The following is a 27,879-nucleotide window of genomic DNA, read 5'->3' as shown; positions in this document are numbered from 1 at the left end:
GAACATATATCACAGGTTTCCAAATGACTGAATGCTGCCTTTAAACCAACTCCTTTAGGGTAAGGAATACTTGTCCTTAAGTCCCTGGGACCTAGGACAGAGTCTGGCATGAAGCAGGTGCTTAATAAATATCTGTTGAATTACTGAACTGATTTTACCTCTCTAAGCATAAATTTTATATCTAAAAATCAAGAGGAAAAGGAAGTTTAGACAAAATGTGCTATAATGTTTCTTCTGGGTTCTAATATCTTATTACTATATTCTGTGTCTTCTAAAATCATAAGTCTGCAGTGATTTTATAATCTGGTGCTATAAAAGGAAAATTTTAATTAGGAAATAATTCAAGCATATAAAAAACAGTAAATAATTAGATACCCAGTAACTTCCAAAATGTTAAAAATATTTCCATATTGCTTCAAATCTTATCTTTAAATAAATAAAATGAAGCAAAGATCTCCCTCCATTTTATTCTAGTCCCTTCCTTCTTTTCAGTGATTAAGATGAAGGAAATATATCTGTATGTAAGAATATAAATAAATCTAGAAAACATGAGAACTAGAAATCCCTGACTACTGATATTAAATTTTGAGCAGTTTAGTGTAGTTAAATATTACATGACGCTCAGTCATGTCCAACTCTTTGTGATGCCATAGAGCCTGCCAGGCTCCTCTGACCATGGGGTTCTTGAGGCAAGAACACGGGAGTCGGTTGCCATTTCTTTCTCCAGGGTATCTTTCTGACCCAGGGATCAAACCTGGGTCCCCTGAATTGCAGGCACATTCTTTACCATCTGAGCCATCAGGGAAGCCCAAGTAAATATTCAGTTCAGTTCGGTTCAGTCGCTCAGTCGTGTCCAACTCTTTGCAACCCCATGAATCGCAGCACACTAGGCCTCCCTGTCCATCACCAGCTCCCAGAGTTCACTCAGACTCACATCCATCAAGTCAGTGATGCCATCCAGCCATCTCATCCTCGGTCGTCCCCTTCTCCTCCTGCCCCCAATCCCTCCCAGCATCAGAGTCTTTTCCAATGAGTCAACTCTTCGCATGAGGTGGCCAAAGTACTGGAGTTTCAGCTTTAGCATCATTCCTTCCAAAGAAATCCCAGGGCTGATCTCCTTCAGAATGGACTGATTGGATCTCCTTGTAGTCCAAGGGACTCTCAAGAGTCTTCTCCAACACCACAGTTCAAAAGCATCAATTCTTCAGTGCTCAGCCTTCTTCACAGTCCAACTCTTACATCCATACATGACTACTGGAAAATCCATAGCCTTGAGTAGACGGACCTTAGTCAGCAAAGTAAGGTCTCTGCTTTTGAATATGCTATCTAGGTTGGTCATAACTTTCCTTCCAAGGAGTAAGTGTCTTTTAATTTCATGGCTGCAGTCACCATTTGCAGTGATTTTGGAGCCCAAAAAAATAAAGTCTGACACTGTTTCTACTGTTTCCCCATCTATTTCCCATGAAGTGATGGGACCAGATGCCATGATCTTCGTTTTCTGAATGATGAGCTTTAAGCCAACTTTTTCACTCTCCTCTTTCACTTTCAATCAAGAGGCTTTTTAGCTCCTCTTCACTTTCTGCCATAAGGGTGGTGTCATCTGCATATCTGAAGTAATTGATATTTCTCCCGGCAATCTTGATTCCAGCTTGTGTTTCTTCTAGTCCAGTGTTTCTCATGATGTACTCTGCATATAAGTTAAATAAGCAGAGTGACAATATGCAGCCTTGACATACTCCTTTTCCTATTTGGAACCAGTCAATTGTTCCATGTCCAGTTCTAACTGCTGCTTCCTGACCTGCATGTAGGCTTCTCAAGAGGCAGGTCAAGTAAATATTAAGGACATGTAAAATTTTATATGCGCTTATGGATATATACATGTATATTTTACAAATATATGGAAACAGATTTTAAAAATCTAGTTTTTAAGCAAATGAATTTAGTAACTTGAATCCAGTTTAGAACCTAGAGATTACTAGCAGATAAATATGAACTGTGTGATTCATTGAAAATGGTTTATCTTCACACTTTAGTAGACTTTATCTGGTAACAGTCATTTCCTGACCAGGTTGAAAAATGTTTTCATGATGTTCCCCAAATTATTTAAGCTACATTAAGCTCTTCATGCATCTTAGAAATAGGCTTCAGTAATAATCATAATACATGCCTTTTATGTAGGTCTTTTCAGTTGATGAAGGCTTCTCAAAGCCATGAATTTATCTTCCACTCTAAGAGATGTATATTACTTGTTATAACTTTTTTTCTATTTTATGTTTGTGAGAGGTGAAGTAATTACATAAAGACTTGGAGAATATATAGAAGAGACAGAGTTTGAATCTTGTATTTTTACCCCTCATCCAGTAAATGTTGCTTCTCATTGTTGGTTTTGGATCAAATTCCTTTTCCAAAGCTCTTGGCTTTAAGAATTAAGCCCTGTCCTCTTCCACAACAAAACTGGCCTGTCAATTCCAGTGTTATCTCATGGTATTTTATTTTCTTTGTCCAAAATTAAAACAAATTATTTTTTCTTTTCTTGATCTGTTGACAAGTCCAATGACTAAACCATGTCTCATTTTCTTCCTAAATATGCAGAGCCTTCCTGAATATTGGGAGAGTTAATGAGCTCTCATTCATTCTGCTTTGATTTTAGAAAAGAGATACGAAAATTACATGTTATTTTTGCAAGCATCTTTTTCTAATGAATAATTGCTTTTGGCCTATTTTGGTATTCCTGTACCTATCTTTCATGATGAAAACTAGAATACTGAATTTTAGTAATTTCAAAACATTTCTGCCATCTCTCCTCCTTTTCCTTCATTTGTACTGCTCTAGCTTAGTCCCTCCTCACTTCCTGCCTGAATGGGTCCTGATGGGTATCCCTTCTTCCTACTTTGCCCCAGTCTCTTCCTCCTGCCAAATTTGTTTTACTTACTACATAGAAACTCATCAGGTCTTTCCCCTGCTTTGCAGTCCTCAGTGACTGTGCTTTGCCTGCTTGCTGGTAGAGTCCACCCGTTTCTTCAGAAATCCAAGGCTCCTCTGAATGTAGTAGGTGCTTCCCTCACTCAGCCTCTCCTTCTCCTTCCCCTAGCCTATCTCTTTTCCAACCCTATTCACATCTCTTTTGCTTGTACTGATGATTTTCTCTCTTATGGTGACCCCGCTCTCTGCCTCTTGGCTCTTCCATCCTCCTGTCTTTGGGTGCACCATCCAGTGGGTGAATACCCTATCTTTTTAAGACCTAGTTTGAATATCACTACCTCTATGAAAGCTTTCTTCTCTACTTTATTGGAATACATTTACTTTTCTCCTTCTCTCTTATTCCAACCAGTCCACCTGTGAATCTGGTTAAAATATATCTGGAAACCAAGTGCTTCTCACCAACTCCCTGCTGGTCTAAGCTACTCTCATATTTTTCTTGAATTATTTGCAGTGCCTTCCTTGCTGGTCTCTCTGCTTCTGTCTTTGGTCAACAGAGTTTCTTCTTCACTTTACAGTCAGAATCTTATTAAAGTACAGATCAGATCATGTCACCACCTCAAACCTTCATGGTGGCCTCCTGTCTCACAGAGAAAACTGCAGTCCTTACTCTGGCCAAAAACCTTGGACTATCTGGGCCTCAACCTCTCTAATTTCTTGATCACACCCACTGTCACTGTAGCCTTGCTCTCTAGTGACACTGGCCTTCAAGACAGACATACTCACCCCTGGACCTTAGCACTTGCTGTCTGCAGCAATTGGAACATAATCTCCCTAGAGCATACCTGGCTCACTCCCATGCTTCCTTCAGATCTTTCTTGAAGTACCAGCTTACCAAAGTATCCTTCTCTGATAACTCTAGATAAAATAATATTCTCCTCACATAGCAGTCTCTAACTCCTGGCTCTTGACTCTATCTCCTTTAAATTTACCTTGATTTTCTTTTCTTGATTGCACTTATTACTCACCATTCTAACAGAGTATTCACTTGTTTATCCTAGAATGTTAGTACCTTTAGGGCTTTACCTTAGTTTTTGTTCACTTCTGAGTTTCCAGACCTAAAACAGAGTCTTGAATATAGTACTTGCTCAATAAACATAAATGTTATTAATTTGTAGTTAATTGCTCTATCCTCTGTAACCCCGTGACACTTTGCAAACCTGTAGCATTGTTTGTGTGTCACTCTGCTTCGAAACTGTTAGCAGCTTGAGGGAAAAGACTGACTAATTTCTTCTTTTAACTTATTTTAAAACATTAAGGACTGTCCTACACAGTTGAGGATATTTAAGTTCCTGCATTTGAGGGTTTTTAAAATCTCATTTCTCTCTGTTCCTAGTGCAGAATAGAGTGCCTGGCATGCTCAGGTAAATGTTTGTTTGATAATTATTGAATGATGTGCAAATGGGGAGATAAATAGATCTCATTTCTAGTTTGCAGTGGCAACTGCTTAGCAGGTTCTAATGTAGTTAGTGTTTTATTTTCCACTAAAATTTTATGAATTCCAGAAAAATACCTAACTGAATTAGACACTCAAGTTACTGACAGACCCCTGTAGCAAATTTATTACTTAAAAGGTATAGAACTGAATTGAGAAATGTCAAAAGATGTCAATAGTAGTTCTGATAGCTTGCTATAATAAATTCATGGAAGGCAACAGAACCTAATTAGGGGCCTATATTAATAAATAAGCATAAAGGGACTTATTTTAAGGAACCAAAGAAAGCAAATAAACAACTGAAAAAAAAATTTAAAGTTTGCTTCAGTACAAAGTAATAAAACATAAGCACCATAAAGTTGGAGAAGAAAATAATGAACCTGGAACAGCAGGCTCTCATAAAAAGATGACTGGATAAGGTAAAAGGGGAGATAGATGAGATAAGAAAGGTTATTTGAAATGCAGTAAAAGAATTTCAACTTTTTGTAGTGGAATAAATCAAAGTTAACTCTACAAAATCATACTAATGGTAGAGAAAACAAATTTGAGAAGCTTTCCCAGAATGTAAACAAGATGACAACAGTTAGTGTTCAAGTATATAAAATGTATGGTGGATAGAAAAGGATAGCCAAAGCAAGACTGTCATGTATCTAGAAACTAATAAGAGCAGAAAGAACAAAAATACATGCAAAAAAAAAAAAAAAATCACTGAGTTGAGTTCAAGCATGTAAGTTAAAAGCTTACCAATTTCCAAATTATTTCAAGAAGTAAAAAAGGACACATAGAAGCATTTTTACTTAAAACAAAAACAACAACAAAATAAAGAAGAAAAAAAAATCCTGTAATAACTAGGGAGAATAAGCAGTTGGCTTAATTTAAAGAAAGAAAATTCAAATTGACTTCAGACTTCTACAACACTAAGATAAACATTGACTCAATTATCCAGTTTTGAGAGATTCAGTTAAAATTAATTTATGTACTAAAGATTTATATGCTAAAATCACTATCTTCAATGATATTTTTACACTGGAGTAAAATTTACACTAAGAAGGCATGCTTAAATAAATCATCAGTTCAGTTCAGTTCAGTCACTCAGTCATGTTCGACTCTTTGCGACCCCATGAATCGCAGCATTCCAGGCCTTCCTGTCCATCACCAACTCCCAGAGTTCACTCAGACTCATGTCCATCGAGTCACTGATGCCATCCAGCCATCTCATCCTCTGTCATCCCCTTCTCCTCCTGCCCCCAATCCTTCTCAGCATCAGAGTCTTTTCCAGTGAGTCAACTCTTCTCATGAGGTGGCCAAAGTACTGGAGTTTCAGCTTTAGCATCATTCCTTCCAAAGAAATCCCAGGGCTGATCTCCTTCAGGATGGACTGGTTGGATCTCCTTGCAGTCCAAGGGACTCTCAAGAGTCTTCTCCAACACCACAGTTCAAACTCATCAATTCTTCGGCGCTCAGCCTTCTTCACAGTCCAACTCTCACATCTATACATGACCAATGGGGAAACCATAGCCTTGACTAGATGGACCTTAGTTGGCAAAGTAATGTCTCTGCTTTTGAATATGCTGTCTAGGTTGGTCATAACTTTTCTTCCAAGGAGTAAGCGTCTTTTAATTTCATGGCTGCAGTCACCATCTGCAGTGATTTTTGGAACCCAAAAAAATAAAGTCTGGCATATATCCTTTTTAATACTATAAACATAACCACATAAAATTATATTTTTAAATCAGAAAACACTCATCATATGTTCTAATTGTTGCTTCTCGACCTGTATACAGGTTTCTCAGGAGAGAGTTAAGATGGTCTGATATTCTCATCTCTTTAAGAGTTTTCCACAGTTTGTTATGATCCACATAGTCAAAGGCGTTAGTGTAGTCAATGAAACAGAGGTAAATGTTTTTGTTAAATTCCCTTGCTTTCTCTTTGATCCAGCAAAGTTTGGCAATTTGATCTCTGGTTCCTCTGCCTTTTCTAAACCCAGCTTGGACATCTGGAAGTTCTCGGTTAACAATGCGGAAGCCTGGTGTGTAGAATTTTGAGCATAACCTTACTAGCATAGGTGATGAGTGTAATTTTCCAGTGGGTTGAACCATTCTTTACTACTGCATTTCTTGGGAATTGGGATGAGGATTGACCTTTCCTAGTCCTGATGCCGGGAAAGATTGAAGACAGAAGGAGAAGAGGTTGACAGAGGATAAGATGGCTGGATGGCATCACCAGTATAATGGACATGAACTGGGGCAAACTCCAGGAGATGGCGAAGGACAGGGAGGCCTGGTGTGCTGCAGTCCATGGGGTCACGAAGAGTCAAACACAAGTGGTGACCGAACAACAGCAACATGATATGTTAATTAAAAAAAGATACCAAACTTTTTATGATATCCCCCAGTTTGTATGTGTGTGTGCATGTGTATGAAGAAATCTAAAATGCGGTGTATCTGGGTAGGGGGAATATGTCATATATTCTCTTTTTTCAATAATTTTTATCTGTACCTGTTTTTATAACTAAGAGCATAGACATATCAATTTTTTTAAAAAAGAGAAGTTGGGTACGTTTTTAATCCCCATACTGCTTCTAATAGGGACTGCATTTTGGAGATGGAGATTTTGTATCTTCAAACATAAAGTTTGGAATGTTTAATATCTACCCAAAAGCTGCTGAAAATTCAATGCAGTGGACTTGGATCACCAAAGAAATTCTTAAGCTATAATGGATTCTTTTTTCCAGGAATAAACTCAACGGGGTTCTTGATTTGATAGCTATAAGTAGGAAAAGCTAGCTAGAGATATATATAATACATACACATATAATCTTGGAACAGCAGTGAAAAAAAAAATCTGTTTAGAATGGTAAGAAAATGTACAAAGGGTAAATAAGTTCAAACCATCAATAGAAATGGAATGCATGAAATGAACCAAAAGCCCAGAGAAAGAATTGTTTTTCTCAAGAATGTATATGTAGTCCCTTATAATATATTGGATATGAAGAAGAATAGAACCCAACCCTCCCATAAGAAATGTCTCATTTATTCCTCAGTGTTAAAAATTAGATACATCAAAGGTTGTCAATATATCTAAAAGAGTGCTTAAAGTGAACTTCATAGAATTAAAAGCTTATATTAGGAAACTCTGAAAGTCTAAAAGCAGTCATCTTAAAGCAAAGTTTCAAATTTAAAGAAGAAAAGGAAAGTAATAGAAAATTGAACCATAATTTAATTCATGAAGTTAGACCAAAAAAAAATTAAAATTTGTGCATATTAGAAAAGAAGAAACTGGCTTTGCTTGCAGTTGACATGATCATCTATGTAGAAAATTATATCTACAAAAAACTACTAGAACTAACACAGTCATTTTATTTAGAAATGGAAAATAGTTAGAAATTAAACATTTAAAATATGATTTACAGTTTAAAATTGTTGTAAATAATATTTACAATATACAGTTAGAAATGAAAACTTTTAAAATATTATTGACAACAATTAAAAACTATTTTTTATAGCAATTTAAAAAGTACTGAGGAAGCAATGAAACAAACCTGTGGAAGATTTGCTTACTGAAGACTATTACTGAGAAGAATTAAAGATGTTCTAATTAAATGGAGATATGTACCACATTCATGGATTAGAAGGCACAAAGTTTTTAAGATATCAGTTCCCTTCAAGATGACCTATATATTGAACACAATTTCACCTAAAATTCCACCAGACGCTTTTGTGGGAATTGACAAATTTCTGGTAAATATTATATGGAAATTCAAAGTATCTAGAATAACTAAGCAATTTTGAAAAAGAAGAGCAAAATTGGGAGACTCAGACTGCCTGATTTTAAGACTTGCTATAGCGTAATCCTAGACAGCATATTAAAAAGCAGAGACATTACTTTACCAACAAAGGTCTGGCTAGTCAAAGCTTTGGTTTTTCCAGTAGTCGTGTGTGGATGTGAGACAAAGAATTGATGACTTTAAAATGTGTTGTTAGAGAAGACACGTAATAGTCCCTTGGACAGCAGAGAGATCCAACCGGTCCATCCTAGAGACGTTACTCCTGGAAGGACTGATGCTGAAGCTGAAACTCCAATATTCTGGCCACCTGATGTGAAGAACCAACTCATTTGAGAAGACCTTGATGCTGGGAATGATTGAAGATGGGAGGAGAAGGGGATGACAGAGGATGAGATGGTTGGATGACATCACCAACACAATAGACATGAGTTTGAGTAAATTCCAGGAATTGGTGATGGATGGGGAAACCTGATGTTCTATAGTCCATGAGGTCACAAAGAGTCGGACGTGACTGAGCGACTGAACTGAACTGATAGAGTAATCCAGACAGTGTTATAGTAATACTGTTGAATACTATGAATACTAGATCAATAGAGAAGAAGGCACTGTCCAAATAAAGATTTGAGTGCATTCAGTTAGTTAATTTTCAAAAAAGTTACTAACACAATTTAGAAGGAAAATATAATCTTTTCAACAAATGGTGCTAGAACAATTGAATATCCATTAAAAAGAAGAGGAAGAGGAGGGGGAAAAAGAAGAGGCTGAAAGTGGATATAGAACTAAATGCAAGAGTTATGATTATAAATCTGTAGGAAATCATGGAAAATTCTTCTCGCATTGGATTAGACCAGATTATTTTAGGACACAAAATGCATGAATATTAAAGGCAAAATATTGATAATTTCCTAAAATTAGCTGTTTTGGAAAATCAGAGAGAGTAAGGTACAAAAGGTAAGAGAGAACCTGGAGAAAATATATTTTTTTTAATTTATTTTTTTTTATTAAATTTTAAAATCTTTAATTCTTACATGTGTTCCCAAACATGAAACCCCCTCCCACCTCCCTCCCCATAACATCTCTGTGGGTGATCCCCATGCACCAGCCCCAAGCATGCTGTATCCTGCGTCAGACATAGACTGGCGATTCAATTCTTACATGATAGTATACATGATAGAATGCCATTCTCCCAAATCATCCCGCCCTCTCCCTCTCTCTCTGAGTCCAAAAGTCCGTTATACACAGCTGTGTCTTTTTTCCTGTCTTGCATACAGGGTCGTCATTGCCATCTTTCTAAATTCCATATATATGTGTTAGTATACTGTATTGGTGTTTTTCTTTCTGGCTTACTTCACTCTGTATAATCGGCTCCAGTTTCATCCATCTCATCAGAACTGATTCAAATGAATTCTTTTTAATGGCTGAGTAATACTCCATTGTGTACATGTACCAAAGCTTTCTTATCCATTCATCTGCTGATGGACATCTAGGTTGCTTCCATGTCCTGGCTATTATAAACAGTGCTGCGATGAACATTGGGGTACATGTGTCTCTTTCAATTCTGGTTTCCTCGGTGTGTATACCCAGCAGTGGGATTGCTGGGTCATAAGGTAGTTCTATTTGCAATTTTTTAAGGAATCTCCACACTGTTCTCCATAGTGGCTGTACTAGTTTGCATTCCCACCAACAGTGTAGGAGGGTTCCCTTTTCTCCACACCCTCTCCAGCATTTATTGCTTGCAGATTTTTGGATCGCAGCCATTCTGACTGGTGTGAAGTGGTACCTTATTGTGGTTTTGATTTGCATTTCTCTGATAATGAGTGATGTTGAGCATCTTTTCATGTGTTTGTTAGCCATCCGTATGTCTTCTTTGGAGAAATGTCTATTTAGTTCTTTGGCCCATTTTTTGATTGGGTCATTTATTTTTCTGGAATTGAGCTGCATAAGTTGCTTGTATATTTTTGAGATTAGTTGTTTGTCAGTTGCTTCATTTGCTATTATTTTCTCCCATTCAGAAGGCTGTCTTTTCACCTTGAGTATATTTTCCTTTGTTGTGCAGAAGCTTTTAATTTTAATTAGATCCCATTTGTTTATTTTTGCTTTTATTTCCAGAATTCTGGGAGGTGGATCATAGAGGATCCTGCTGTGATTTATGTCTGAGAGTATTTTGCCTATATTCTCCTCTAGGAGTTTTATAGTTTCTGGTCTTACATTTAGATCTTTAATCCATTTTGAGTTTATTTTTGTGTGCGGTGTTAGAAAGTGATCTAGTTTCATTCTTTTACAAGTGGTTGACCAGTTTTCCCAGCACCACTTGTTAAAGAGATTGTCTTTACTCCATTGTATATTCTTGCCTCCTTTGTCAAAGATAAGGTGTCCATATGTGTGTGGATTTATCTCTGGGCTTTCTATTTTGTTCCATTGATCTATATGTCTGTCTTTGTGCCAGTACCATACTGTTTTGATGACTGTGGCTTTGTAGTAGAGCCTGAAGTCAGGCAAGTTGATTCCTCCAGTTCCATTCTTCTTTCTCAAGATTGCTTTGGCTATTCGAGGTTTTTTGTATTTCCATACAAATCTTGAAATTATTTGTTCTAGTTCTGTGAAAAATATGGCTGGTAGCTTGATAGGGATTGCGTTGAATTTGTAAATTGCTTTGGGTAGTATACTCATTTTCACTATATTGATTCTTCCAACCCATGAACATGGTATATTTCTCCATCTATTAGTGTCCTCTTTGATTTCTTTCATCAGTGTTTTATAGTTTTCTATATATAGGTCTTTAGTTTCTTTGGGTAGATATATTCCTAAGTATTTTATTCTTTTTGTTGCAATGGTGAATGGAATTGTTTCCTCAATTTCTTTTTCTACTTTGGAGAAAATATATTTTAAAAACTTACAGGATATAAGGACCTGTATCTAGAATATATAAAGAACTCTTGTAGTCAAAAAGGAACACACACAACTCATTTAAAAAAAAATGAAAAATTTGAAAGTATAAACAATTTGAGCAGAGGCTTCAGAAACAAATGGAAAATCTGTCTGTAAAATACAAAACGAATATAAATATATATTTTAAACTTTTTATATACAGTATAAATATAAATGAAATCTATATGTGTATATGAATAGATACTCAGGATCATTAATCAGGGGGATGTTAATTTAAGTCACAATGAAAACCAGTACATACCTACGAGGATGGCATTAAAACTGACAATACCAAGTGCTGGCAAAGGTCAGTTTTCATTCCAGTCCCCAAAAAAGGCAATGTCAAAGAATGCTCAAACTACCGCACAATTGCACTCATCTCGAGCGACTTCGCTTTCACTTTTCACTTTCATGCATTGGAGAAGGAAATGGCAACCCACTCCAGTGTTCTTGCCTGGAGAATCCCAGGGACGGTGGAGCCTGGTGGGCTGCCGTCTATGGGGTAGCACAGAGTCGGACACGACTGAAGCGACTTAGCAGCAGCAGCAGCACATATTAGCAAAGTAATGCTCAAAATTCTCCAAGCTAGGCTTCAATAGGATGTGAACTGAGAAATTCCAGATGTTCAAGCTGGATTCAGAAAAGGCAGAAGAACCAGAGATCAAATTGCCAATATCCGTTGGATCATAGAAAAAGCAAGAAAATTCCAGGAAAACATCTGCTTCATTGACTACTCTAAAGCCTTGACTGTATGGATCACAACAAACTGTGGAAAATTCTTAAAGAGATGGGAATACCAGACCACCTTACCTGCCTCCTGAGAAATCTGTATGCAGGTCAAGAAGCAACAGTTAGAACCAGACATGGAACCACGGACTGGTTCAAGATTGGGAAAGAAGTACGTCAAAGCTGTATATTGTCACTCTGCTTATTTAACTTATATGCAGATTACATCATGCAAAATGTCAGGCTGGATATTCCTTAATATAAATAACCTCAGATTCAGATGACACCACCTTTATGCCTGAAAGCGAAGAGAAACTAAAGAGCCTCTTGATGAAAGTGAAAGAGGACAGTGAAAAAGCTGGTTTAAGACTCAGCATTCAAAAAAACAAAAATCATGGCATCCTGTCCCACCAATTCATGGCAATTAGATGGGGAAACAGTGGAAACAGTGACAGACTTTACTTTCTTGGGCTCCAAAATCACTGTAGATGGTGACTGCCACCATGAAATTAAAAGACGCTTGCTCCGTGGAAGAAAAGCTGTGACCAACCTAGAGAGCATATTAAAAAGCACAGACATTACTTTGCTAACAAAGATCCATCTAGTCAAAGCTATGGTTTTTCCAGTAGTCATGTATAGATGTGAGAGTTGGACCATAAAGAGAGCTGAATGCTAAAGACTTGATGCTTTTGAACTGTGGTGTTGGAGAAGACTCTTGAGAGTCCCTTGGACTGCAAGGAGATCCAACCAGTCCATCCTAAAGGAAATCAGTCCTGAATATTCATTGGAAGGACTGATGCTGAACTTGAAGCTCCAATACTTTGGTCACCTGATGCAAATATCCAACTCCCTGGAAAAGACCCTGATTCTGGGAAAGATTGAAGGCAGGAGGAGAAGGGGATGAAAAAGGATGAGATTGTTGGATGACATCACCAACTTGCTGGACATGAGTTTGAGCAAGCTCCAGGATTTGGTGATGGACAGGGAACCCTTGTGTATACAGTCCATGGGATTGCAAAGAATTGGACACGATTGAGTGAGTGAACTGAACTGAAGTGCTGTCAAGGATATGAAACCCTTTTATACTCCTAGTGTTAATGTAAAATACCACAGCCTCCTTTTAAAACAGTTTGGCAGTTTCTTATGAAGTTAGGCATACACTTAACCAGCACTCACACTTATAGTACTTAATCAAAATAATGTAAACATGTCTTAAGATATGTATATGAAAGTGAAAGTGAAGTCACTCAGTTGTGTCCAACTCTTTGCCACCCCGTGGACTGTAGCCTCCCAGGCTCCTCCATCCATGTAATTTTCCAGGCAAGAATACTGGAGTGGATTGCCATTTCCTTTCCAGGAGATCTTCCCTGACCCAAGGATTGAACCCAGGTCTCCCTCATTGTAGGTAGATGTTTTACTGTCTGAGCCACCAGGGAAGTCCAAGATGTGTATGTAAATGCTCATAATGCAATTGGTCGCTCCATATCCATGGGAGACTGGTCCTAGGATCCCAGATGAATACCAAAATCCACAGAAGCAAAACTCACAGATGCTCAAGTCCCTTAATGATCGTCTGTTATTTCCATTTAACCTACATACATCCTCTTTTGTACTTTAAATCATCCCTAGATTATTTATAATGCTTCCTACAGTGTGAATGCTATGTAAATAGTTGCTTGCATGGCAAATCCAAATTTTGGTTTGGGGAACTTATTGGAAAATCCACCCCCCGCCCCCCCGCCTATATTTTCAGTCCTTGCTTGATTGAATCCATGGATATGGAAGCCACAGATGTGGAAAACAACTGGAATTTTATTTATCATTAATAAAAAACTGGAAATAATTGGTGACTTGATAGACAATGGAATTCCACTAAATAATAAAATGGAATGCTAATACATGCAAAAACATAAATTAATCTTAGAAGCATTATGCTAATCCAAGCACCTGATTGTACAGTATTATTCTATTTCTAAAAATTCTAGAAAGGCAAAAGTATAATGAGAGAATGCAGGTGGATGAATGCCTGAGAAATGGTTGGGGAGAGGAATGACTGAAAAGGGGAATCAGATCATTTTAATGAGAGCTGGAGGTTGAAGGAAGGTTAGGCAGGAGTAAGAGTATATGTATCTTACTCATGATAGTGGTTACACTGGAGTGTACATTTGTCAAAAGTCATCAACATGTACACTTAAAAATGAATGTATTTTCTAGTATTTTAGGGGACTTCCCTGGTGGCTCAGATGGTAATGAATCTGCCTGCATTGAGAGACCTAGGTTCCATCCCTAGGTCAGAAAGATTCCCTGGAGAAGGGAAGGGCTACCCACTCCAATATTCTTGCCTGGAGAATTTCATGGACAGAGAAGCCTGATGGGCTATAATCTATGGGGTCACAAAGAGTCTTGACTGAGCAACTTTCACTTTTTCACATAGTATATTAGACTTCAAAGTTGATTAAAGCAAAACAAAACATACATGCCCAAAAGAAGAAATTGATCTTTAGATGTACACAATCTCAAGTCAATGTTTGGGAGCATTTTAGGGGCAGATTTTAGAAGTCCCAGAGAGGAAGAGAGAGATTAAAAGAAGCCAGATATATTCCAATTTGTGATCTCTGCTGACTTGAATCACCAGGGTATTTAAAATTGTGGTGTAAGTCAGATTCCCACTTTTGGTGATCTTGCAGAAGTGTGGAAAATCGGTAAATATGAGAGTAGCTATTTGGTGGGGGAAGTGGACAAATCTAAGGAATTATGAAAACACTATAGGCCAGAGACACTGGATTTAGTATTGGAAAAATATTAAACGCCATTACAAAACCAATTTGCAAGCCATGAAGGACACTGAGTAGAAACAGCTTGGTTTTGTCAAGAAGCAACCGCATGAGACTAGCTTCAGCCCCTCTGATACTGAACAACAGGTCTGGAAAGTTTAACTGGAAGCAACAATTGGAATGTATCCTAGTCAGACATTTAGATATAGTCAGTAGTAAAACTCATCACAAAAATTGGAAAATATGGTTTATAACCTAGATGCATCTCTATCTGAAGAGTGATATCAAAATTGTCCCAGTGCAATATGGAAAACAGGGGAAATAAGCTTGAATTGTGCGTGATGAGTGTATGGTGTGTTTGCATGGGTAGAAAGGGGGATGGAAAGTGTGTGTTTGGAGGATGACGAGAGGGAATGAAAGGTTAAGCCAGAATGTAAAGGACCTTAAACCACAACTGAGCAACTTCACTTTCACGCATTGGAGAGGGAAATGGCAACCCACTCCAGTGTTCTTGCCTGGAGAATCCCAGGGACGGGGGAGCCTGGTGGGCTGCCATCTGTGGGGTCGCACAGGGTTGGACACGACTGAAGCGACTTAGCAGCAGCAGCAGCAAACCATGTGAAACAACAGGACCTCACTCATGAGTTCCTCCCAGTCACAATAGAAGTACTGACAGACAGCTGGTCCTAAACTGCAGGTCACCTTCCTCCTGCGCCAGGGTAATTTCACTTCTATCACTTGGTGCTTCTCCCAGCACTAAAAGGAGCAAACATTATTATGTGTTTGTGTGCCAAGTTGCTTCAGTTGTCTCTGACTCTCTGTGACCCCATGGTCTGTAGCCTGCCAGGCTCCTCTGCCCATGGAATTCTTCAGACAAGAAGACTGGAGTGGGTTGCCATGCCCTTGTCCAGGGGATCTTGCCAGCCCAGAGGTTGAACCCATGTCTCTTTGTCTCCTATATTGGCAGGCGAGTTCTTTACCGTGAGCGCCACCTAGGAAGCCCATTCTACTGAGAAATAAATAAAGAGGAATTATTGCTGATAAGTAGATCACTTTCAAGCTCCATTTTACTGTTAGAGAAGATGTGTACCTCTTAAGTTGATTCAGAAAATAGCCACATGGTTGAGAATTATGAAAAAATAAAAGTACAAATATATGCAGTGTTGAGCCAAGAGAATGAGAGATGAGGACCTACTGTTCCAGGTCTCAGGATGATTCTTATATTCTGATTGTTAACCAGCTCTTCCCTGTGACCTCAGGCAAGTCCTCCCCCTGCCTTTTTCTTATCTGTAAAGTGTGGATAATAATACTGATCCATTATCTGTTTTCTGAAATTCAGAGAACTCTGAAAAACAGAAGTTGCTTTGGTTTTGTTGTAATTTCATAAATTTGTGGCAAACTCACATGGTGGTGAAACTTGGCCTGAACATTAAGGGTTTATGTTCATTTTCCACTTATTGTGGATATTCATGAATTCTGAAGAAATATTAAGGTTTGATTATAGTGAAAGAAAAAATTGAAAGTGTTAGTCGCTCAGTTATGTCTCTTTGAGACCCCGTGAGCCACAAAGGAAGCCCATTAAATCCTGCTGGAAGTATTTATAACACATGCTGGTAGCTCAGACGGTAAAGAATCTGCCTGCAATGCGTGAGACACAGGTTCAGTCCCTGGGTCAGGAAGATCCCAGGAGAAGGGAATGGCAATCCACTCCAGTATTCTTGACTGGAGAATTCTGTGGACAGAGGATCCTGGGAGGCTATAGTCCATGGGGTTGCAAAGAATTGGACAGGACTGAGCAACTAACATTTTCACTTTCATATGAACTCTACTCCATTTCTAAAATCTAAACAGTTTTGGATTCTGAAACATCTGGCCTCAGTGGTTTCAGATAAGAGGCTGCAGATCTGTAATACCTTCCTCTTAGGTTTCTGTGAAGATTTAAGTTTTTTATACCAGATCTCAAAAAAAATGGTGAAGTTATTATTGCATATAGATTACTGAAACTCAGAAATTAGATTCCCCACTCCCATCTCTGAGAATGAGTGAAGTGTTAACACTTGATGATGCCTAAGATTATTCTTAGTACTTTTACATTTTAGTCTGTCAGGTGTGATTTATAGTATATCAGTTATTAAAATGGAATGTTCCTCTTAACTGTCCTACTCTGAACACTTATCCTTTTTTTATAATCTTTACATACCTGGATGGGTGCCTTATTTGCCTTCAGGTGTTAGCTGGCAAACTTATTTTGGAGTCAGCTTTCCTAAGATACATTTTATGAAACTCATGTTTAGATTATATATCTCCTAACTTACACACAAACAGATAGGCTTATTTACTGAGAGTTGTCAATAAAAGAGAATTCATAATATGTTATAAGACAGTGCCTTTGTTTGTAAAGTCATTGGTTAAAAAACACTTGAGCAAATATATCCATCTAGATTTCATTGTGTTTCCCAAGTAGAATTTTATTTTTGTGGTTGATTTTTGGCATGCTTCCTATTTCTTCAAGCTATGTAAAACCCTTTTGCTGTGCTTAATCCTTGACCTGTGGGCATGGAGAAATGATTATGCAATATACATCTAGTATTGGGAAATTCATAACTGAAAATTTTGTATACTGAAATGCTTGGGAGAAAAAGATTATCTAAATAAATATTATATTTCAAAAGGAAGAAATAAAGCAGTTATTTTTAAGTGTGCTTTTCCATGGGACATTTGCTTCTATTCAGAGTTGGGTTGGAGCATAGCAGTAATGAATCCCTTTGCTCCCCACTGTCTTTTCCCTGGAAAAATATTGTTGCCAATTTAGATTTGTAACCTGTGTGTGTGTGTCTGTTTACCTTTGTTTGGGTGTTACTAGGTTCCCTGCTCTTGGCCAGCAGTTCCATTGACCAAGTGGTTTCACTCAACCTCAGAATGAGGAGGAATGCAGTGATGAGACTTTGACCCACAGGGTGATCACTTAAGGTTTAAGATAATACAAGGATTAGAATGGAGACTTTCTAAAAGGAAACAAGGATGAACCTTTATTTTCAAGGTCTCATGCTTTCTCTACCCTATTTTCTAATTCTACAACCAACCAACCAACCACTGGACTTCCTTTCCAAGCAGAAGGAAGTATAGGGAGGAAAATTTCAGTCCCTTGTGAATGAAAAGATCATCTTTATTGCTGCCATGTCTTACTGTGTTAAAATAGGGCAGTCCTTTCATGAGAACATAGGACCAAATGACCCCTTTCAGATCCCTCATTCTTTTAGACTATGACCTTACAAGATAAGTGCAGTTATTTGAGAGAACTTTTGCAATTTTCTAGTTGGTTGACCTTAAACAAAATATCTTCACTATCTACCAGATATTCTGTCTGAAAACATTTTTTTCCCTTACCCTAATTTTTATGAGTCTCTCTAGAGTATTGTAAGGGTAGGATTAATTATAGTCTGCTTAATATCACTCAACACATGAGAATACTGTTTTTCCGTCTAGTTTTCAGTACTCTATAAACCTGTTCATGGTGTTAATCATTGAGATATTTCTGAGAATCAGTTTCTTCATCCTGAAGAGATGATAGCTACAAATAATGACACAAATGTGTTTTGATAAATGGTTTCAACCAGTGGTGAACATGATGCTGATAACTTGGTCTCTGTGCACCGGTGCCAGATCAAATCTCAGAGACAGAATTTGGGGTGAAGTAGAAAAGGATAGCTTTATTTCTTTACCAGGGGACACAGTGTGATCCTGCCCTCAAACACAGTGACCCAACCTGGGAGTATTTGGTAAGGAGCTTTACAGCAGTGCTTCCAGAGTGAGGTTGATGACAAGATTAGAGTGTGTGCAGGACCAGCCTCTTTCAATCTGACTTCCAGTAATCTCCTGATGCCTTTCTCTGGTGCCTTTAATATGGCCTCAGGTGTTCTTTGGAGTGAAGAATGCTAAATCCTTTCCATTGGGCTTTTTGGTTCTAATAAGAGCTTAAAGATTTTGTTCTGTGTGTCCCTTGAGGGGGAACCAGGAACCTGCCCTAAGGCTGCACTGTGGTTTCTTGGCTATTCTTCCCTTGTCTTTGTATCCTCTCCCTTCCCTGATTACCAGAATGTTGACTCTGTCCTCTGGGGCTCTGAGAAGGACAGAGACTGGAGTCTGCTCCTTACAAACAAGGAATGGGGGACACAGGCTTCCATATCCAGGAGCCCCATAGGGTCCTGCTTAGTTTCAAACAGGCAGCTCTAAAGGAACATGTTTACAGAAAGGTGAAGTTAAAGTGAGTGAACTTGCTCAGTCGTGTCAGACTCTTTGCGACCCCATGGACTGTAGCCTACCAGGCTCCTGCCTCCATGGGATTCTCCAGGCAAGAGTACTGGAGTGGGTTGCCATTTCCTTCTCCAGGGGATCTTCCCAACCCAGGGATCGAACCTGGGTCTCCAGCATTCCAGGCAGATGCTTTAACCTCTGAGCCACCAGGGAAGCATGTATATATATTTCCTCGTTCTGATTTTGAATATAACAAAATCTCCTGTTGTTTCCTTTCTTTCTTCCACCATGGACCATCTCTAAGCAGTATTCCACTGAACTGAAGAAGCTGTACTGCCAAATTGCAAAGACATGCCCCATCCAGATCAAGGTTATGACTCCACCACCTCAGGGTGCTGTCATCCGGGCCATGCCTGTCTACAAGAAGGCCGAGCATGTCACTGAAGTGGTGAAAAGGTGCCCCAACCATGAGCTGAGTCGTGAATTCAACGAGGGTAAGGAGAATGGCGATCTGTAGCTGTTCAACTAAGCTTGAACTAGAGCTCCTGCGGAGAGTTTTGTCTGGGATCCACCTATCTTGTTTCCAACCTCTGCAATCTGATGGCAGCTTAGTCTACCTTTTTTGGCTAACAAGACTGTCTGAGAATAACGTTGAATAAATTTCAGGCTTTCACAATAATTAAACTGCTTATTTTAATATTGGTAATCACTGGATGACCGGGACTTGCCTCTCTTCTCCCTGTTTCTTCCTTCCTTCTGTTGAGAGAGTGAGTAATTTCCTGGATTCTGTTTTGTGGCAACAAAGATTTGAAATGGCAGACCAATGTTACAGCTCACTTACAGCTCAGAGTTTTATTCAGCAAACAAAGGATAGTATACCCTGGAGGCATGAGGGTGGGCCGATCCCAAAGGAGAGGCCTCAATCCATCTTGGGTCTCTCTTTTTGTACTTTTTGTCTCCTCTCGCTATGCAAATTAGGGCTAGGTATGTTTCACCTGAGGTTCTCACTCCCACTCCAGACTGCAGATTTTCTTTTGTTATGTTATTGTGGGCTTTTCCCTTTGTCTTTTAGCCACCACCATTTTGGGCTGCTTTTTGCTTTTCTACCTAACACTTCCCTTTTTTTTTAATGAGAGGATTTAAGAACAGTGTGCCCTCTGATCTGTTGGTCCCCTACTAAGGGCTTCAGTACCTCTCCCAGGGTGATTGTCAAGGGTTGACCAATTAGGATCTAGAAGGGTAAGAGAAAGGAGCATACAAAGTGAGAAATATTAAAAAAAAAAAAAAAAAGAAGAGGAAAATGGGGAATAAGAAAAATAAATGAAGACAAATAACAGATAAGAGGAGTAAACGGACGATCTAGAGCATGAGCTTGGAGGGGAAGCAGTAAAGAGCAGGGGGCCACCTTCAAGTGCTATATCCATAGATAAGTTAGGTCCCAGGTTCTGAGCCTCAGATTCAGTAATAGTTTTACAGAAGTGGTCATTATTTCCAAGGGTCCTTTTACATTTACTATTCTAAAGTTTATGAAGAGAGGCTAAGTCAAGAACACAAAATAGTTGAAAGGAAGCACAAGAGAAAGCGTAAAGATTCATCAGAGAGCAATGAGGAGACAGGAGGATTGGGAGTTAGAATACCTTCTATAGAAATTATGTGAAAAATAGAAAGATTGATAGGTTACCCAGAGTATGTGTATGTAGATAATATAATAGGTGGTAATGAAAAAGTAATGGAGAAAGATAGTAGATAGAAATTTCAAAAGGGAAAAAAAGTTAAAATCTCTCCACCTTAACACAGCTAATTTTTACATATTAATTTCTAGTCCTTGTCTATATGACCTCATTATCCATACCTCTGCATCTTACCTTTTACTTAATGATATGCTGTAGAAGTTATTCTCTATAGCTAGGCTTTCTTATCAGTTTCCATAACTGCTCTTGATCCATCAAGATGACATAACCATTTTTTGTTGTTTGCTTTTTCTTATTTTTTAGCACAATAGTTATTTAAAATTTTTGCCATAATATATGATATTTCAGGCAACAGAGAGCATCTTGATATACGAAGCCTTTTACTTTGAGTATCAGTTACTGTAGAATGAGACTATCAGACCAAAGGTTAAAAAACATCTTTAGAGCATTAACTGTTGGAGCAGCGTCTTTATTTTTGAGTTCTACCAGGTATCACATTTTGTGAAATTTTGTTTATGTTCCTTTCAAAACTTGCTTACCTTTTCTACCCTCTAACCTGGGACAATTGCAGTACAACAAATAAAGTTAGTTTCTCATCTTTATGACCAAAGTAAAATTGTGACTTCATCATGAAAAATAGAATCGGCACAGTGAAAGTTATATCGTTGCCATCCATAGCTTCTTAGTGTTTTAAATGGTTAATTTAGGGGCAGTGTTTTCTGTCACGCAGGTATATTTTTTAAATTAACTTGTTCCTTTTTCTTCCATTTTTCAGAGAAGCTGGAAAAATGCCCTGTATGGATCAGCTTAGAGATGTAGTTATAGAGTCCTTTACAACTTGAACTGTTTACCTTGAGCCCAGAAACATGGGACTGTTCCTTTATATATAGATGACCATTCCTGACCTTTTTGTGGCTATAAAGGTTGTGATACCTTCATGTGTAAGATCTCTGGCAACAGGATCTAGTCTTCTTTTCAAGGATGTATATTTCCTCTATTATACAAACTGTTTTTTTGACCACCAGTGTTCTGTCCATAGTTTCATTTTGTTACATTTGTTTTGAGGTTGAAGAGCTAATTTTTTTTTTTTTCCATTCTGCAGGACAGATTGCCCCTCCCAGTCATTTGATTCGAGTAGAAGGTAACAGCCATGCCCAGTATGTAGAAGACCCCATCACAGGAAGACAAAGTGTGCTGGTACCTTATGAGCCACCTCAGGTAAGCAGATAAGGACTGGGCAGACTTGAGAGAGTATTACTTTTCGTAATAGGAGATGTTTCAAGCATGTAATTCTATCTTAGTTATAAAATAGGTAACTTTTTTTGTATTATCTCCCTTCTCTTCACCAGGCACTTCTCTATCCCCCTTCAAAACTGCTAAATTTGTACCAAATTTGTTATTGGTAACATGGCTCTGTTGCCCATGTTCTCATCTTAAAGGCAGAAAATAATTGAATCTACAGTTGAGTTTATACATAGCATTATTATCCAGAGATCTTAACTGGAAATTCAGCTGGTAGTGAATGTACATGAGTATTAGATGCAAGTTTTCCCTCATAGCTCAGTCGGTAAAGAATCTGCCTGCAATGCAGGAGACCCAGGTTCGATTCCTGGGTTGGGAAGATCTCCTGGAGAAGGAAATGGCAATCCACTCCAGTAATCCACTCCAGTACTCTTGCCTGGAAAATCCCGTGGACAGAGGAGCCTGGGGGGCTACAGTCCATGGGGTCACAAGAGTAGGACACGACTTAGCGACTAAACCAAACCACCACCACCATTTTTACACTACCCTGAAAATGGGAGACCCTAAGAGGGATCTCATAGTTGAGGTTCGAATGTACAGGATGGCCGATTAGAAAAGCAGCAAGAGGCAGCAGAGAGAACACTGGAGTGGTGAGACCAGAGCCCCTCGATGTGCTGACTCTTTCTTGTAGACTTCTAGCTTATAATTCTGTGTCTCTAGACTTCAGATTGCTTCACCCATAAATTCATTTTCTAGACTAGATTATTTAATTCTGAATTCCAGAGTGTTCGTTATAGAAGTATACATTCACATGTATGTTGTACTGTGTTATCCATATCATAAAAACATCCCTGGAGCATTACTGCTATAGTTAGTAATTTTTTTATCTCTAACTTTTCATATATGTTATGAACCCTGTTTGAATTAAGTGATATGGATCAGCTTGCAAGTGAATAGGGTCAACGATGGTTATTTGTAAAAACCCTTTCATACTGTGCAGAGGGTCCACTATTGCAAATACTAGCTTTAAGCTTCCTAAGAGCCAAGGCAAAGAAGAATCTACCGTGGGTTTTATAGTTTTTTAGAAGAAAGCATATCGCTTGATCAGAAATGGGATTGTTTAAGTGAGAACTAAGAAGGAAGAACTAAAAAGAAAGAACATTAGTTCAAGTCATTGTTAACACCGACTCTCTTCCTCCCTGTGTTCAGGTTGGCACTGAATTCACGACAGTCTTGTACAATTTCATGTGTAACAGCAGTTGTGTTGGAGGGATGAACCGACGTCCAATTTTAATCATTGTTACTCTGGAAACCAGAGAGTAAGTGGCATTTGCAGAACTGTCATTCTGTAGAAACTCTGGGCAGAGGGCAAAGTGAAACTGTGTTTGTTTTATCATTACCTTTGCATGTACAACAGAGAGCTACCCTAGATTTTGTCCTTTGTGCTGTAAATCCTTGCTGCAAACACTTACATAAAAGATCTAAGAAAGTGGAGACAGAACTGGGTGGGTAAAGGTAGCAGAGGGAAAAAAAAAGAGTTGGGAAGGTGTTCAAGTCACTTCATACCTGAATTCTTGACATTTGACTGGAATAGTTTCTGATTAGACAGTGTTTGTTTTCATGTGGGCCGCGAGGCATTTAACAGTTTCTTTGAATAAGTCTGAGCTGCCTAAGGGGATTTTATCTGGAGACATCCACTGGCTTAACTCAAGTTTCCTTCAAAATATGTAGCTAAATACAGCTGTTCAGCTAATGGCTTGGAGGTTCTTTGCAGAACAAATGGATGCTATTTACTAATATTGCTCATGGCCTGTAAGCACTTTTGTGTTCTGCCAAATGCTTTGGGGCCCATCCTCAAAGCAGCCGTGAGTTGGTGGTGGAGCTGGTGCACTGGTGGTGGCCAGCAGGGGGCTTTTCAAATTCCTTTCATTTAACCCTTTCTTCTCCTCTTTAATTCCTAGTGGGCAAGTCCTGGGCCGCCGCTGCTTTGAGGCCCGGATCTGTGCTTGCCCAGGGAGAGACAGGAAGGCAGATGAAGACAGCATCAGAAAGCAGCAGGTCTCGGACAGCACAAAGAATGGTGATGGTACGAAGCGCCGTAAGTAGCTGTAGTGGCCCAATGGGGTAGGGCTAAGCCTCCTCCAGATGCAGTGCCTGATGGGTGATGTTTGAGAAGCTGCAGAATAAGACCCAAGGGCTTTAGAGAGACGTTTATGATCTTAAGCTGCAGCTCTTGATGAAATGGATTCTGGGTGTGCACTATAGCTTTTCAAAAGCAGATTATCATGGAAGATTACCCAGCAATCCTCCAGACATGACTCCCAGACCAGTAGCATCAGCGTCATCTGGAAGCTGGGTAGAAATGCAAACTCTTAGTTTGCAGGCTTGCTGATCAGAGGTACTGGTTGTGAGGCCCAGGGATATGTGTTTTGTAAGCCCTGTAGGTGCCTCTGTTGCCAGCAGAAGTTTGAGAACCAGTACCTTAGCCTGTTTATATCCATTTATCTTTCTGTTATTGAAGGTGAGGGTTGAAAATGCCACCTGCCTACCTCCTGAGTCTGGGGGAATAGTGAGACTTAAGAGTGCACTTCATAAAGCACAGTCTGGGGACTATGCAGCTGTGGGTTTCATTGAACCTTGACATGTAGGACCCACTCAGGGCTTTAGTTACATCATTTATAGTGAGGCTGATGATTTAGATCAGTTGGTTTCACACTTGTTTTTTAAGCAATAAAAGCTTTTTAAAAATGAAGTATTTCAAGGAGCTCAAAATAGCTGAAAGCAGAACTTTTCTAGTTGAAGGGGTGGGAGTCAGGAGTGGGCTGTGGTTTCATGCTTCACTCATACCACCCTTGCATGTCAGGTACTCACCCCCAGAGGTCTCATTCTTCAGGTCACAGAGTTTGAAAACCATTGATCCACCCAAGCTACTAAAGCGTGAAATTTAATTCTAGAAGATGGCTTGCATATGCCTGCTATCACTATAGCAAGTATTTTTAAATATATCACACGGTGAATTATATCATGAAAAATATTTTCGTCTTATTACTGATTAGTATGCAGAAGAAATAAAAATGGTATTGAATTTTACAGAACAATTTGTTATAACAACTAAACTTTATCATCTTTGGGCTGTTCAGTGTGATTTGCTTTTCCAGTTTTTTTCTCCCTGGTTATTCCTCAAACAATCGTATATATAGTACTTAGTTTATATATACATTATCAATAGTGTATGTACTATCAATAATTATATCTCCACCCTAATTCTCGAGTCTGTCTGTTGGCCTAGCTCCATATGCTTCCCTGAGCACCTCATTTATCTACCAATCAATAACTTTCAGTAAGAACGATTATCTGAACTCTAGTAGGAGAATCATCTCTATATTCTGGTTCCTGGGTATAGTTTCTAAATTTTGGAAACCTTTAGGGATATATAAAATTAATTCCTTGATTTTACCAAAGAGAAAACTGAGGTCCCAGAGACTGCTTGTCAGAGGCTATGTGATATTTGTACTAACATGAGAGGGGGGAACTCACAAGGTTGAATGCCCAGACAAGACAACTCCTACAGCCAGCCTGCATTTACCTCCTTGGAAGATAAATGATCTGAAAAATAAAACACAATTCCAATTTATCTTCCTGTGCTGAGCAGCTGTTCACAGATACACTCCAGTAAAACACAGGGATTCCTGCAGCACTGCTTAAGCCAGAGGCCGTTTCCCAGCCTCCCTACACCCACCTCCCGTTTTTCTTTCCCTGTTTTGCCTCACCTCCCCCCCACCCACTCTCATTATTGTTAGGTTTACACCTAATATAAAAATAATGATCACTGATTGAATGGCTGCTTAGAACTGGAAATTCTAATCTCATCAGTGTCAATGTCTGTCTGTGCTACTGTCTGTTTAATCAATGTATTATTGCTTCAGAAATGTTCCCAGGATGAAACTTGCACTTTTCCTCCACCAGCTTTCCGTCAGAACACACATGGCCTCCAGATGACATCCATCAAGAAACGAAGATCCCCAGATGATGAACTGTTATACTTACCAGTGAGTCTCCCTTGGGTGCTCGTGATTGCTTCCTTGTCATCTGCTTTGAATGAGCTGTTCGTCTGTGGTCATCTTTTGATTATCTGTGAATGAGAATGTGTAGAGGGTGATAGAGGCAAGAGAGATAAAACAGAAAACCTACTTGTTTTTTGCAAAATTAGGAAAGTATTCATCCCCTCTAAAGTTCTGGAACAGATTAATAATGTGGGCTCTTCCTCTCACTACTCACCCAGTCGAAACTACACTACTAATAGCGTTCTTTTTATGCAAGTCTTTAAAATTAATTTGTCCTTCATTACTGAAGAGTGATAAGATGATCCTAGACAGTCTGGTCATACCAATTTAGGACTAAAATTTTGTCAGAAGGCATTCATAAAGTTGATAAACTATTATAGAGCATTGCCTGTGATTTCTTTTAGGGAATGCTATTTAAAAAAAAAAAAAAAGGCAAAGCTAGGCAGAATCCTCAACTATATGAGAATGGCCAGAGATTCAGCCCAAATGTTGTGTAGGAGTATTGTTCATTCCTACAAGAAATATAAGCCCTCTCAAGGTCACCAAGGTGTCCTTTTTTCATTTAGTTCTTCTCACCTTAGGTCTTTGCCATCTAGAGTGGCAGCAAAGCTTTGGTAACCACTATGGCTCTTGATGGCATCTACACTGACTTGAGATACAGACAAGCTGGGCCAGGAGATTTGGCTGGGATTGAGATTAAGCCACAGGTTTGGGTGTGCCATGCTCACTAGCCCTTCCTTCTTGAGGCCCTAAAGGTCAGTCAGGTCAGGGAATTAGACTGCTTGCTGGCAGAACAGTCAGACAGTGAGTTAGCTGAGATTCTCAATGTCTTGTTTCTCAGGCCACATGTGGAAACTGGTATGTGAACTCTTAAGTTAAACATTTTCCTGCTATACTAGATATTCTGAAGGCTCTAATGTGTCTTCCGCTGATGAGATAGAGACCACATTGAAGAGCTGTTTCTTTAATGAAATTTCAGTTTGTACTATTGGAGGAAATACCCTATAAACAGTTACATCTTATTTTTAGTGAAGAATTAGCCAGACTGAAATGTGTGAAGAAAAAAAAAAAAACAAAACCTCTTCATTTTGCATGAATTTAGTTGGTGTTTGCTGAATGGCAGAAATGCTAGACTCTGACCATTAGAGATCATTAAGGTACAATTCTTACCTTACACGACCTTGTCTTCTAGTGAGGAGACAAAGAGGTATACTAATGAAATCAACACTGCAGTAACGTTAAGGGTGACACCGGGAGCTCACGGGAAGAATGGAAGGCTTGGCCTAAAAGGTTGAGGTCAGGAAAAGCTTCTCAAAGAATATGATGCCAGAGCTGGGATAAGTAGGAATTAACCCAATAAAAGATAGGGAAAATCTTTCCATTTCTGAATTCTGGCAGGGAGGGGACAGGTGATGTGCCAGCGTGCACAGAGTAACAGACACTCACTCTCACGTCAGGCAAGCTCTCCTTGTTCTCCACTCACCTTTCTCTAGTCCTGGTTCTGCTCAGACCTCTTAAAGTTTTTAAGAGACTCGCTTAAAGAGGGAAGCACATTTTACCCGTGTTGAAAACTTGTGTCTTTCCAGATTTAATTACAGTTAAAGCTAGTTATCTGTGGTAGTTATGCTTTATAAAGTCGTTGTGGATGCTGTACAACCAGATACTGAATGATTGCTCCTGTGAGGAATACAGGATTAGATTCCTGTGAGCTTCTGATCACATTTTTAGCAACTGATCAAGCATTACCTTGTTTCATGTGTGTTTCTTATTTAATATATGCTGTTGATTCATTACTGAGGGAGGAAATGGCAACCCATGCCAATGTTCTTGCTGGGAAAATCCCATAGACAGAGGAGCCTAGTGGGCCACAGTTTGTGGGGTTGCAAAGAGTTGGACACAACTGAGCATGCCTGCACGCATGCACGTTGATTCATTAACATTGAATGAACAGTCCATACCACTACAGCTCATGGCTGGACTAAGCTTATCTAACATGAAT

The 27,879-nt window shown here is 38.9% G+C and overlaps 1 protein-coding gene and 1 non-coding gene across 9 annotated transcripts in view; one reads left to right on the top strand and one right to left on the bottom strand.

Moving 5' to 3' along the window:
* TP63 (tumor protein p63) overlaps positions 1-27,879 on the top strand; it is a 262,441-nt gene that overhangs the window by 213,455 nt on the left and 21,107 nt on the right. For 6 of the 8 annotated variants that reach the window (XM_068976073.1, XM_068976112.1, XM_068976092.1 and 3 more), the window contains 5 exons: positions 19,191-19,377; positions 21,677-21,792; positions 23,026-23,135; positions 23,778-23,914; positions 25,783-25,865. In XM_068976073.1, the coding sequence (XP_068832174.1) occupies positions 19,191-19,377; positions 21,677-21,792; positions 23,026-23,135; positions 23,778-23,914; positions 25,783-25,865 (633 nt within the window). The remainder of the gene's footprint in view (positions 1-19,190; positions 19,378-21,676; positions 21,793-23,025; positions 23,136-23,777; positions 23,915-25,782; positions 25,866-27,879) is intronic. The other 2 variants (XM_068976082.1, XM_068976130.1) reach the window with 1 other exon arrangement.
* On the bottom strand, positions 19,025-19,096 carry TRNAS-GGA (transfer RNA serine (anticodon GGA)). The gene has a single exon. It is a non-coding gene; the product is annotated as a tRNA-Ser (tRNA).

This window comes from Capricornis sumatraensis, chromosome 1 (genome assembly GCF_032405125.1).
Source record: "Capricornis sumatraensis isolate serow.1 chromosome 1, serow.2, whole genome shotgun sequence".
In the NCBI taxonomy this organism is placed as follows: Eukaryota; Metazoa; Chordata; class Mammalia; order Artiodactyla; family Bovidae; genus Capricornis; species Capricornis sumatraensis.
The sequence above is the reverse complement of the archived record's forward strand: the minus strand, read 5'-3'. Positions and strand labels throughout refer to the sequence as shown.